General features: G+C 42.9%; 1 protein-coding gene across 1 annotated transcript; it reads right to left on the bottom strand.

Annotated features, from left to right (window-relative positions):
- Positions 1–6,848: 6,848 nt before the first annotated feature.
- Positions 6,849–9,573, bottom strand: LOC144250119 (beta-defensin 13-like). Its single transcript, XM_077792572.1, has 2 exons — positions 9,516–9,573; positions 6,849–6,991 (listed from the first exon to the last, which is right to left on the bottom strand). Exons 1-2 carry the CDS (start codon positions 9,571–9,573, stop codon positions 6,849–6,851), a joined length of 201 nt encoding a protein of 66 aa, XP_077648698.1.
- Positions 9,574–14,198: the final 4,625 nt, after the last annotated feature.

A 14,198-nucleotide genomic window follows, 5' to 3' on the forward strand; every position in this document is an offset into this window, starting at 1 on the left:
AATTTTCAGATAATTCTGAGATCAGAGATAAACCAGTGGGAAAATGCAACATTTGTACAATTAATGTGTTCATTAGATTGTTGGATCTGAGACACTTTTTTTCAAAGGCATTTGAATTTGTAAATTATTTCACTTGTGAAACAGAGCAAACTAAATGTAAATTTCAAAAGGAACTCATATGCAAGCTGTAACTGTGTACCCTTTTATCTTGTTTTAATTGAGATATGATCATTGTTTCTACCTAGAGTGTACTTTGCAATGTTTTGATACTTGTACGTATTATGGATGTCTATTGCCTCAAACGTCTATCATTTCATTTGGGTGAGAATATACAAACAATGTCTTCTTTCTATTTCAAGACATAGAAACATTATTGTTGGCACCTGGGTGGAACTAGAGGACATTGTATTTAGTGAAATAAGCTACATACAAAATGGGAGTGATTTTGTTGTGTTAAAGCAGAGCCTCAGCTCTCCACCCTCACAGCGCAGATGCTGGACCTGTGGAGTCCCAGAAGTTGGTTTCAAACACATGTTTCAGTCCCCCTTGCAAATGGCAAATCAAAATGGAATTTGTGCCTTCAATCCACAAAGAGTTTTCACTTACTAATTTCCACTGTGATGAGGCGGAAGTCTTGACTCTAGTGACTCCATTTTGTGAAACAGTCATGACATGTAGAAAGGTCATGACTGGGGCAAGTTGTTTTTTGTTTTTTGTTCCCTTTTGTTGTAGAAACCCTCAAAACCATGGAACTATCTACCTGGGCTCTGTTTCTGTAACTGGGGAAACTGGGCTTATTCTGATTGGCTAAGCCTCCTACCACCTGACTGCAATCTCCCGCTTCTGTAACTTGGCTGGCTTGCATTGGCTAGACCCCCTAAAATCCCTTTTGTGTTTTTTTGGGCTTAAATATGAGGCACCACTCTGACTATCTCGCATTTAGAGGGTAGAGTGTTCACCTCTGGACAGCAATAAAGGCTTAATTGGAATGGCAATGTGTGGCCTGAGAGTTATTTGAGTGTTTTGGTATTGGTATAACACCCACTGTAAAAGTCATGCAAAAATAAAACCAATTTCAATGGCCAGAGACTCACACGGTTCTGATCCACCACCCATCCCTGACATCCAACTTCCCTGATTCCCCAGGCCTGTTGAACACTTCTCCACCTGCTCCCATACACAATAGAGACTTCAAGAGTTTGAGATCTGTTAAGAAGAAAATGTGTCTGCTAGGGTTGGGGTTGTGGCTCCATGGTAGAGCACTTGCCTGGCATGTGTGAGGCACTGGGTTTGATCCCCAGTACTGCACATAGATAAATAAAATAAAGGTCCACCAACATCTAAAAATATATTTTAAGGAAATAAAATGTATCTTCTAAACACAGCACCAGTGGCCTCACAACTCTCAGCTTTCACTTGAAGGATGAGCAACCTCCACATCCTTGCTTGTATTTCTGTCTTTTTCTTAGAGAAGAGCCATTCTAATGGAGCAAGAGGGTATTACATTGTGACTTTAATTTGCATGTAACTGACAACTGATGATACTAAGCATTTTTTTCATGCATTTTTTTGGTCATTTTTATGTCTTCTTTTGGAAAGTGTTTATACATGTCATCCATACATTTTTATTACAATAAAGTTTGTGGTTTTGAGGTTATTAAGATTTTCTGTTTTCTCATATACTCTGAATATTAACACAGTCGGATGAAGGGTTGTTTAATATTTTCTCACATTCTGTAGGTTGTTTCTCCCTGAGGATGTGGAGGAAATGAGACTTTTATTCACTTTTGGTGGGAATATAAATTAATTAACCATTATGCCAAACATTATGGAGTTCCCTCAAATAGATGAAAATAGATACCCCATGTGATCTGGGTACCCCCAGGTTGGGCTTGAATCCATAGTAATACTCATCAACACATCAATAAGATACCTGAACATCCATGTTTATAGCACCTCAATCCCACTAGCTAAGACAAGAGATCAGCCCAGTTCCCACCAACAGAGGACTGGGTACAGAAAATATGATGCATATATACAGTGGTGTAGTATTCAGCCATAGAGAAGGAAAAAGAGCTGTCATACACAGCAAAAAGTGTGATCTGTAGGACATTATGTTAAGTTATATGATCCTGAAACAGTACTTCAAGTTCTCTTTTCAAGTTCTGAGCTTCTCCTTTATAGAAAGACCAGTGATTATTAGTTATATAAGGGTGTGTTTGAGATGGTGGGAAGGGGGTTGGATTTGATGTGGGCACACCATGTGCGTGTACAGTACAATCACACAGAACCCATTAATACATACATTTAAGAAGAAGTATGTGAAAACATGCCAAAGACTTAAAGGCTTTTACTCTAACTGCTCTGAGTCATTCCTTCAGGCAACTCCTGGATTCCAGGAAGAGGTCGGATGGATAAACACCCTGTGATGAGTCCATACTACCACCAGGCGGCAGTCCACTCCCAAGATAACCACCAAGCCATCCACCATTGGCCCAAGACTGCCTGACTGTGATTTTGTGCTCCCCTTGTCTACACTCCAGGAGCTCACGTAAGCACCCCAAGGCAAGGCTCAGGAAGTAAGCCCCCCATCTCCCTACTCTGGGTGAACTGATGAAGGTCCTTTTCCTACTTTCACCATGGCTGGATTCTTCAATTAGTCTTCTGGGACAGCCAGGAGAACCTAGCTTAATGGCCCCCAGAGCCAGGGACTTCAGCCTAGCTCTCCAGGAACTTTGAAAAGTGTCACTGAATAATGTTTTCACTTAACAGTAGACTAAGGCTTTTAAAAACTGTCTCAATTATGCCCAGACAACTTGAAGAAACCATGGCCTAAAAACTAAAGGAAAGCCAGAAAAATGTTTTGTAAAGTGGAGAAAAATTCAATTTTAAAAAATTAAGATATAAGGTATAAAAATGGAATAAAACAAAAATTCTGGAATGGAGACATTTAATAGCTAAAATGAAAAATTATTAGAGGATTCCAATATCAAAATGGAGGAGGCAAAAGAAATCATCAGTGAGCATCAGAAAAATGAAGTGAAATTTTCAGTGGAATTCCATCCACTGCTCACAGATGGTCCTGCATGTTAGGCCTAGGCTGCTTTCTTCCTCTGGGCAGACTAGGCCTATTATTGCCTCAGGCTGCTGACTCTGAAAGGTGGCCTCCTGGGAGGCACTGCCCCTCATGGGCAACCTGTTGGTAAACCCTTCCTACATCCCTGGTTCTGTGATTCTACCACCTTGTGGACAATTTTCCTTGGAAACTCCCCAAGAGCCTTGGCTCAACATTTCATCCTTAGGACAGGAGAGCCTCACAGCAGAGAGAAAGAACATGAATAGCACCCACGTGGGAAAGTCTCCAGGCAGACTTCTACATTAGGACTCCCTACAGTGGCCCAGAATGATTTCACACAGTCCCTGTAGATGAATCCCAGTAGGACATGAGCTCTTCTGAGAAGAGGGCAGTCCTAGAAGTCCCCAGAACTAGAACAAGCTCTGTTCCCAGCAGGCACCAGAACCAACTGGGGACACAGTACGGCAGGTGTGGACTCCTGGTAGAGCCACCAGCTAGGTCTCTAATTTGGCTTTGGACAGTCATGTCACACTTGCACAATGCTAAAACCAATTGATGATGCATCTCTAAGAACGTATCCCTGTGGTGAAGTAACACAGAACTACTGATTGATTTTCAGAGAGGGCATTATGGTTTAGATATGAGGTGACCTCCAAAAGCTCGTGTGTAAGAAGATACAAGAACATTTAGTGGTGAAATGTGCAGATTATTTTGACCTAACCAGTGCTTTAATCCCATGGTAGGTATTAACTGGGTGAAACTGAAGCCGGGCAGGGTGTGGCCTAAAGAGGTGTGTCTTGGGTGTGCCTTTGGGTTATGAGTGGAGTTCTGTGTCTGCTTCCTAAACGCCATATCCTGAGCTGCTTTCCTTCACACCCTGCCACCAGGATGTTCTGCCCACCCTTGGGCCCAGGTCCATGGAGTCAGCTGTATGTGGACTGAGACCTCTGAAACTGTGAGCTCCAAATAACTGTCTTCCTCTAAAGTTGTTCTCATTAGGTCTTTTAGCCACAGAGATGAGACAGCTGGCTAACACAGGGTGTCTGTCTATGTTGCTTAGGCTGGCCCTGAAGTCCTGGACTCTAGCACTCTCCTGCCTCAGCCTCTCAAGCGGCTACAACTGCAGGCACACCCTACCCATACATGTCCCTCTACAGCAGGAAGAACAGGTGTGCTTATCCTTGGAGCTGAGTGAAAGGCGGGGCTAGAGATACCTTCCACTGCTCAGCGTCTTTGGGAGACAGAGGGCCTCTAAGGAGAGTGGATCTTAATGGTTTAAAGAGGAAAGAGTAAGGGTTCAAACTTACCTGAGATCCCCCTCGTTTACTTCAGAAGAAAGTGTGATTCTTCACTGATTCGTACTTACTGAGTTCTCAAGTTTCCATATAATACCGTTTGTTATGGTTCAGATGTGGTGTCCCCCTAAAGCTCAAGTGCAAGAAGGTTCAGAGGAGAAATAATTGGGTTGTAAGAGCCTTAACCCCAATCCCTGATTTAATCCCCGGACAGGGATTAACAGAGTGGAAACTGAAGTGGTAGAGTGTGCTGGAGGAGGTGGGCATTGGGGCATGGCTTTGTGGTGTACATGCTTATCGGGCCAGTGGAGTCTCTCTCTCTGCTTCCTGACCACCAGGTGAGCCATTTCCCTCTGCCACACCCTTCCTCCATGTTGTTCCTGCCTCCCCTAGAGCCCTGAGGAATGAAGCTGCTGTCCATGGATGGAGACCACAGGGACTGAGAACCCTAAAATGAACTTTTCCTCCTTACAGATGTTCTGGTTGAGTCCTTTAGTCGCAGCAGTGAAATAGCTGACTACAATAATGTTGTGTCTTGATTTTTCCATTTTAAACCAGACAGATTCATTTGTCAACATGAGCAATTAGGATTTCATTCTCTTTCAGCGAACATTACTGCCATGCGTACACAAGCATGCCTTCCACCCTTATCCCTCGATACCCCGCATAGGTCAGTATTCAGGGGCCACATTGTCATGGTGTCATGGCTGCTGGGCCACTCACAGATGGCCTACTTAGCTCTGTCCTGCCCAGTTTGAGGTTTGCCCTGATGCTATTTTCTTCTTCTTAACATTCATCATTTTATATGTACTTACTTTAAATTCAACCATAAATCATCTACTATGTGAATCTCTACTTTAAAACTTCATTCTTACCCTGTGGTCTTCTCAGTCTCATTTTCCTGTAGGAGAGTTTGCTGGGGCTTTCAAAACTGTCACACCCCCAGGTGCTGCCATCTCCTATAGTTTGAAACTTCTTTGAGTAAATCCCCTCAAGGTTCCCATGCTGGATATCTGGCCCACAATATAATGGTACTGCTGTGGAGGGGCCATTAAGAGATGATGCGGTCATAAGGGGACCACCCTCAGGAAGGATGGATGGAGTTTATGGGACAGAGTGAGTTCCTGTGAGCCAGGTTGTTATAAAAGAGTAACCTGATCCCTCCCTGCTCTCTTGCTTCCTGGCTTGCACACAAGACCCTCCTGCCCATAGGGGAACTTGTTCATTGAGTAGCAGTTGAAAAAATTGGGGTACCAGGTGAAGGCTGAGTTTCCTCTCTGCTCAGGGGAAGCTGGCAGCTGAAGTTAATCGCCCCCTTGCTGTGCCCAGAGCCAAGGAGAGGAGTAGTGCAACCTCCTGCAGACCTGTCAGGATGGGAGCTCTTTTGAACTTTGCCATAGTGTCCCCATGGACCTAGTGAATTCCAGGGACAATCTGGCCCATCTCTCAAGTAGCAACCAGGAAAGTTGAGGGGCTAGATGGGTGGTCCACCTCCTTAGGAGAAAATGGAGGCTTTGTTTTTATTTAAAATGTGAGTACAGGGAAGAAGTGAGATGATTGTCCCCCCCCCACATTCAGCTCGCAGAGGACTCCTGACTGCCAGGCCCATTAACTCCCAGAGAGAGTTGGGTTAGAAGCCAGGTCTCCAGGTAGTAGTTGGAAAAGCTGGAGCATGAGACATTTGGTCTAACTCCACCCAGAAAGAAGCCACAGTCTTGGTTTTATTGCTGGAGCAAGCTAGGGGAAGAAGCCACCAGAAGCACCCACATACCCATCCAAGACCCTGTAGAACTAATGATTGCCTGTCCCAGGTACAGGATAGATAGAAGCCAGACACTTGGCAGAGTTGGGACATTAGGTGAGCAGTCTGACCCTCTCCAGGGAGAGGTAAGGAGCTGAACCTCACAGCCTCTTCACTCTGTTCTGAGCCAGTGGAGAGAGGCACAGGGAGTGCTGGCAGGCCCCTTTATAATCTCCTCTGTGTTTGCATGGTCCAGGGGGATGAGCGAGGGCCAATCCCTGGCAACTTTCAGAGACACACAACCTAGGAGCCAGGTCCTTGAGTAGCATCCATAAGAGTAGGGGCACTACCTGTGCAGTCCCACTGCCACTCTTCAGGGAGGAGAGTTAGAGGAATGGGAGAGCTGACCAGTCCCAAAGCAACTGCAGTTCCTATCTATGTATCCCCAGCTCTAGGCATGGTGCTGCCCTCCCTTGTATCCTGGCATGCAGCCACTAAGGAGGGAGTGAGGGATAAAGTGCCCAAACCTCCTATGTTGAGTCTTCCAAGCTCTGTCTTTGGGATCAGTCAACAGTGTGCCTGGGGTGTGTTCAGCCCTGGGGTTGACTGACAGAGCTCCAGATTATCCAAATCTTGGAGGTCAAAGAGAAGATCCCAAGAGGTTTGCCCCCACTGATATCACAGCTCCTTCCAGTGTATCTTCCCCTTTTTAATTTTTGTAGCTGGTGCTTAGCTTTTAATGTTTCTGTTTCTTTTTGCAGCAAAGAGGTGTTAATTCAGCTCTACAGCCCCCAATCTTTACTTCAAAGGAAAGGCATTCTGCTTCACAGCGACCGTTCAGTTTTGCACAGAGTTTTCTTCTACGAAATGTTCCCCCTGCTAAGTGAAGAAAGCATTTAGTCTTCAGTTAGCTATACTTAGTGACAGGAAGGAAAAATCATCACTAAGCCAGTTCAGAATTCTTGACTACAAAGTCTCCTAGAGATAGAGTATGAATCTAAAGTTCGAAAAATTGGCTATTACCTAAACACCCATGCCTGAGCTCAGAACCCTGGGGCAGTACATGCAATGTCCTTACTAGATATTCAATTAGGATGGACAAAAAATGTTCCCTCTGCCAAGATTATGCATAGCTTACCCAGAAACAAAAAGTCTTTTTTTTCTAACTCTAATAAACAATTGTTTCCAACAAGTTATTTTAATATCGCCAATTAATAGTGTCTGATACAGGGGGAAAGGCAGACTGTACTATTTGCAGAATCAGCAGCTTACTGATAGACCTTAATGTGCCTTGTCATGTGATCTTACAGTTTCATAGCTTTAAAGATAAAAGAAATATGGTGCTAGTCTTTCTCACTCTGTCCTTCAAAGAACAGGACTAGAAACTTGCAGTTAATTCTGGCACACATATTTAGAGAGGATAGGCAAAAGAGTTCATCCAAAATAGGAATTTAGTAGAAAAGAATACAATTTATTTTTGAATGATTTTTTTAAAAATGGGAATATGAACACTCAGGAGAAACGTTGAAGGAATTGGCAGTTACTCTTGAAAGTAATGCTTATTCTTAGAAAGAGTAAACCAAGGGGAAAGGGTACATATTAACTGCAATGTACATAAAATATTACCACGTTGGTAGTGCCCAAGTTAGGGTTAAGACCAATGTAAATCTGCTCAAATTGGACTATTTTAAATAGTCCGATATGCAACTGAGGATATAAACATCTGAACATATGATTAACATGACATATGTTTGAGGTGTTCAAACCCTGAATTGGGGCAGAGAATAATAAAAAATAACAATAGGGACAATAAAGCAATAATAATTGCCAGCTGTAAACGCACAGGGTATGTTCCTGGCCCTGTTCAAGCAGTTAAGTGAATATAGAGATTGTCCCCAAGCAGTCACCTTCCCAGTCAGGTGTTTAGTTACAGAACCTTTGGGTTTTGCTGGACACTGAGATACTTAACTTAGAATGTCAGCTTCTAGCTTCATTTGTCAATATGGCCATGTTATTAAGTTGGGCCCAAAGAAGGAGGGGAATGACAAGCACTGCCTGTGTTTAAACTTGTCCCTCAATGTCTCTACTGAGAGTTCATGCTCGACTTTTAGAGCGTCTTTTGAACCTGATCATACAGTGGCATGGTTAGGATGTCGAGGTTGAACTTTAGCCTAATCTCAGCATAACTTGATGGAGAGCCTCTAGCCCAACCTAGTTGAATTTGGGGGCTTTTTGGACTTTTGTATAAAAACAAAACAGATTTCCATGTTTTGTTAGTCACTCTATTTTTAAGTTTTCTTATTTTAACAAGTCACCATGTAATTAATGTAGCAAATTCCTTAAATTAAAAGAAATCCTATTATCTCTTCCACTTATAGAGAGGAAACTGAAGTACAGAATTCAAACAGCTGATGAGGATTGAAATGGAGATTTAACCTTGAGTAGCTGAAACTCCTGATCTTTGTCCCCTTATTTGACCATTAGATGCGTACTCATCTGTGAGACTCTTCACAGTTGTTGTGGTCATAGAGTCATAATTTGGGTCCCAGTTGTGCTTGTTGTTGGGATTCAAGCATGCCCGGGCTCAGCTCTGGAGATAGCAAGCTCTTAAGAATCTCCTTCTACATACTGACGTGACTAATGTGGAGTCCTGGTTGTGGGCGGAGAGAACAGTTTAAAACATATTTTCCTGGCTGGAATCCACCTTCTGACATCTGTGGAAAGAGGCTGGGAGCAGAAGCTAAGGGGCTGATTCTGCAAGTGAGAACCTGGCATGAGGACGTTGCTCCTGACTGCCCTTTGGTCTCACCCTACCTGCTTTCAAGAATGATCCTTTAGAAGAACCGAAGGCTCAAGAGAAAGTGAATCAAGATGTTAGTGGTTTTAATGATACATTTTTTTAAATCACTATGTGAGGCTGAAAGAATGTCTGAAATAATCTAAGGATAGGAGAATTGGACCAACTAAGGAAACACAGAAAACTGCCAGCTACAAGCAATTAACTTAGCTTAGACTACAAAGGCTTTATTTTCCTAAATTAGCAATGTGTTTGGAGGGTACCTCTGGGACTTCCTCTTATATTAATCAATCACTGTGGCCTGTGCTGAGGATGGGTTGAAGGCTACAAACTCGGAAAGAGATGTAAAAGTAAAAAGAAGCCCAAACCCCTTGGTAGAGGTTTTAGGAAACAAATGAGATAACTCCTGGTGAGAGATGACCTGGGTCAGTGGGTCCCTTGGCTCTATTTCTGAGCACAGGACAGAATCCCAGGGACTAGTTTGGCCTGGGACCTTTATAGGACACAGAATGAATGAGAAACTTTTGTAAAAAGCAGACCTTTCTTATCCAAAGACAGATCCTGAACCAGTTGCCACTTCTGCCTCTCTAAGCACTTTCCTCTTACCTGGGAAAATTTGAGCAACAAGAATGAGGCCAGCAAAAATTAAGGAAAATATTCTCATGGCTTCAGACACCTGTGGAGAGAGGAAGAGGGAGGTGCAGTAGCTGGAGTCCAGCTCTTCAGTCAAGGGAAGTTGGCAAAGATTCACTCTACTGCTCTGAACTGGCTTTAAGTCAGCCTTGGTCTGAAATGCTCATTAGGAACACACTGTTTTCATGCTCCAGTGAGTAGCGTGTGGGAGGACAGGTCAGACTTTGCCTAGTCACATTATGAGAGTGTAAGAAGGAACCTTGTCTGGAATACTCTATTCTGTGACTCTGTCTAGACTTCTCCCACATTTCCTTCAACCCCCATCTGGAGGACCACTAGTTATTCCATAAGACCTACAAACCCAACTCATTTTCTTCTCATTTTAAGATTCTACATATGACTTGCTCTTCTTATTTTTACATGTTAAAATTATTAGCATGTATTCAGTGAAGAAATGTGGGGTTCACTTCCATATCTGCACAGACCTTGTGATGGGAAGCCCATCCCCTTACTTCTGCTCCTCCCATCCCCTTTCTCTCCTGCCCCAGCCCACTTCCCAGGGCCTTACCACTCCTCTTCTTTATGATCATTTTCATTTATTTTTCTTTCATTATTGTTTAATTTTCAAGACATGATACTTGTCTTTCTGTCTGGCTCTTTTGATTAACATGCCATCTTCTAGTTCCATTCACTTTCCTTATTCTTTATGGCTGGGGAATACTCCATTGTATATATATGTAGGATAGGCTCTTTCTCCATTCATTTCTCTCTCTCTTTTTAGTATGTTTATTTTACTTATTTGTTTTTGTGTGGTGCTGAGGATAGAACCCAGTGCCTCACATGTGCTAGTCAGGCCCTCTACCACTGCACTACCACCCACCCCTCTATTTTTCTCTTGATAGGCACCAAGGCTGATTCCATATCATGGCTATTGTGAAGAGAAGCACATAAAATACAGATATACATGTTCTGAGAGCCACAGCCAAGTTGGAATGGCCCCTGGAATTTTGCCAATAGTATTGGTTGAGAGGTAAGCCATTAAGATGATGCTGGATTGATTCGGTTGTATATTAGACCTTTACTGTCCACCTCGCCTGCTACTTTGGAGTTCCCCCGCTACTTTGGAGTTCTTGTGGGGATTCCCAGAGAGTTCCCATTGGTTGGGAAAGTGCAGGAGGAGGGATTTCCGGAGGAGGAATTTCGGGTTGGTGGGTTCCTAGAGGAGCCGTGTGGCGTTTGGGGGAGTTCCCGGGAGCGTGTGTGGAGTGTGCTGGTGGAGTTCAGAAATAAAGTTTGTTCCTGCTTCAGTGGCTCATGATTTGTGCCCAGCCAGACTGCAGCATTTGGTGGCCTATGTGGGGAACGCCTGAAGCTCAGGGGTAAGTGAAATTGAGGAAAAGCACTTCAAATGTTAAAGTGCCACAGTCTGGCTGGGAAGGCGAGAGAATGGGTAACCATTTCAAAAAACAATGTGTTCTTGTTTTGATTTGTTTTGTTTTTGTTTCAAGCTGCCTATCCCTAGAACTTTCTCAAGCAGACCGGGAAAAATGGTTGGCTCAAGGTTTGAAGTTGTTCGCCCCTGAGGAAGAGATAGAAATAGACCACAAATGCACATGTTGAGAAAATAGGAAAATTGATACAACGATTTTTTGTTCTGTTTTTGTTTCATTCTGTTTTGGTTTTGTTTTGTGTTATCTTGTTGGGTTGTGTTATCTTTATAGTAGATTAGAAATTAGTAAAAAAACAAACTGAAAAAGTGTTAAGTAAATTGTTAGAGGTCCAGACTATGGTAGAAAACATGTTAGATCTAGCAAAAGAGAAGGACTCTTGAGCTGGTCAGACAGAGGAAGAAAATTTAAAGGAAAAGGGGCTATTAGGGAAAAAGCTACAACAAGAGGCTGCTAGGAACACCGTTCTATCACCAGAGGGCATAATTCAACCAATAGCTCCACCTATAGAGACAGTTGAGTGGCCCTCAACCCCCATAGTTGATAGATGGGATCCTGAGACAGGACCTCAAAGATTAGCATGCCCTGTACTTGAGCAGGAAGGAGGCCAGCAAATTCACCGTGCTTTAAGATTTCAAAACAGTGAAGCAGTTAAAGGTCCCTAAGCACCCTTCACTGTAAGCATGGTCGAATCCATTACCAACTTGGACATGAAGCCAGCAGATTGGGCTAACATGTGTAAAGCTGTGCTAAATGGAGGGCAATATATGCTATGGAAGGTAGCCAATGAGGAATTTTGCACGGAGATGGCTAGGCAATATGCAGCAGCCAGTTATCCTCAGAGAAATCTAGATATGTTGTTAGGAAAAGGACCTCATGAAGATCAGCAGCAACAAATTAGATATGATCCTGCTATATACTCACAAGTTGCTGCAGATGCAGTTAGGGCATGGAAGACTTTACAAGAACATGGAGATTTACAAGGTCAATTATCTAAGGTAATACAGGGAGCTAATGAACCTTCACTGAATTTGTAGATAGGATTATTCAAACAGCTACTGGAGTTTTGGGGGATATAGAACAAGCAATGCCATTAATAAAACAACTGGCTTATGAGCAAGCAAATCGTTGGTGCAGAGAGGTCATTAGACCATGGAGAAAGACATTTTAGATCAAGCAAAAGAGAAGGTCTCTCGAGCTAGTCAGACAGAGGAAGAAAATTTAAAGGAAAAGGGGCTATTATGGGAAAAGCTACAACAGGAGGCTGCTACTAACACCATTCTATCACCAGAGGGCGTAATTCAACCAACAGCTCCACCTATGGAGACAGCTGAGAAAATACATGTATCTCTTTTTTTTTCATTGGGAGTGGATACCAGGAATTGAACTTACGGTCCCTCAGGCACCGAGACACATCCCCAGCCCTATTTTGTATTTTATTTAAAGACAGGGTTTCACTGAGTTGCTTAGTGCCTCTCTGTTGCTGAGGCTGGCTCTGAACTCATGATCCTCCTGCCTCAGACTCCCAAGCCCCTGGGATTACAGTTGTGCCACCATTAGGGCCAAGTATCTCTTTTATATGCTGATTTTATTTCCTTCAGATGCACACCATGAAGCTGGAGAGGGGGATCACTTGGTAGTCTCTGTTCTGTTTTTGGAGGGACCTGCATGCTGTTTTCCACTATGGCTAAACTAACTTACATTCTCCTCAACAGTATCTAAGGGATCCTTTTACTTCACATCATTACCAGGACACCCTTGTGTGTGTGTGTGTGTGTGTGTGTGTGTGTGTGTGTGTGTGATGATAGCCTTTGTAACTGTAGTGAGATGGAGTCTCAGGGCAGGTTTTTTGTTTGTTTTAGAAACACCTTTATTTATCTGAATGCAGTCCTGAGAATCCAACCCAGTGCCTCACACATACTAGGCAAGTGCTCTACCACTGAGCCACAATCTCAGCCCTCTCAGGGCAGTTTTGATTTGCATTTCACTGATGCAGTTTTTCATATATTTTTTATTGGACATTTATATTTCTTGTTTTAAGAAGTGCTATTCAGATCACTTGCCCAATTTTTAATTGGATTGCTTCTTTGGTGTCATTTTATAAATTCCTATTGGATAAATACTTTGCAAAGATTTCCCTCCGCTCTGTGGGTTTTTCTCTCCAGTCTGCTTATACACAGTCCTTTGCTGTGCAGAAACTTTCGTCTCCTGGAATACCATCTGGCAGTCTTGCTTCTTCTTCCTGTGCTGAGAGTAATGTGCAGGAAGTTGCATCTGTTGTTTTTCCTCTTTTCTCATCATGGCTTCACTAAGACAAAGCCCTCCAGGGCTCCCAGGTACCCTTCCACCAAGAGCCTCCTGCAAGAGCAGATAAGCCACCATCTAGAAATTAATGGAGAAATTTCCAGAAAAGATGACCAGTTGCTGCCACTACTAACTTATCTGCAAAATGAAATCATTGATTCCAAAGATCCTGTATCTCCCCTGCAGGTAAGAGATGCTGAAAGCAGAAAGAGCCAGGGGAGTACAGATTGCTAGATGATGGCATTTAATACGATGAGTGTTTAGAAGCTCCTGTGTGGCAGCATTTCCATGGTAGGAGCATGAACATTCTCTCAATTGTGAACTTCATCCAGAAATAGGGACTGCTGATCAGGTAACACAAGAATAGCATTCAGAACAAAAAGATGAAAACTCCCTTCTCAAGAATTTGTTCCTTTTAAGTTGAAATCTTCCCTCCTAAAGACAAGGAGCCATACCATCAAAATGAAGTCACAGAACACACTATTTATGGATCTCTATTGACTTCTCAGGATTGGCCATAGAATTTACTCTTTTTCTCCTAAAGTAATTTGGTTTCCTTACGAGTATGTCAGCACATCTAATCAGCACATCTACAAACTTACTATAAATGAGAGATATTGTGTTATTTTAGGCATATGACATAATCTATTAAATTGGTCATGTGACCTGTATCTCACATTTAACATTTAAAGTTTTGCCTTCTAATTTAAGCGGTTAGTTCGTTCTTGTCGAAGATAATAAGAAGAAGGGTTTTCCTGACTCTTTATGTCATTTTCCTATTAGGGAAAGAGAGTAGCATCCTAGCATTTCCGAGATAAAATCAGGCAGGCAACTGAGTACAAAGTCATTGAAAGTACATTGTGGGGACTGTTCTGTGAAAAGGCACTGGCAAGGATTTCTTTTG

Source organism: Urocitellus parryii, chromosome 14 (genome assembly GCF_045843805.1).
Source record: "Urocitellus parryii isolate mUroPar1 chromosome 14, mUroPar1.hap1, whole genome shotgun sequence".
NCBI classification, from domain to species: Eukaryota; Metazoa; Chordata; class Mammalia; order Rodentia; family Sciuridae; genus Urocitellus; species Urocitellus parryii.

What these genes read in the sequence shown, in the direction of transcription:
- LOC144250119 (XM_077792572.1), bottom strand. Translation starts at nt 9,573, where the DNA reads ATGAGAATATTTTCCTTAATTTTTGCTGGCCTCATTCTTGTTGCTCAA. An exon ending in TGTTGCTCAAATTTTCCCAG is followed by an intron (nt 6,992 to 9,515) that starts GTAAGAGGAAAG and finishes TTCTTCACTTAG; the next exon opens with CAGGGGGAACATTTCGTAGA.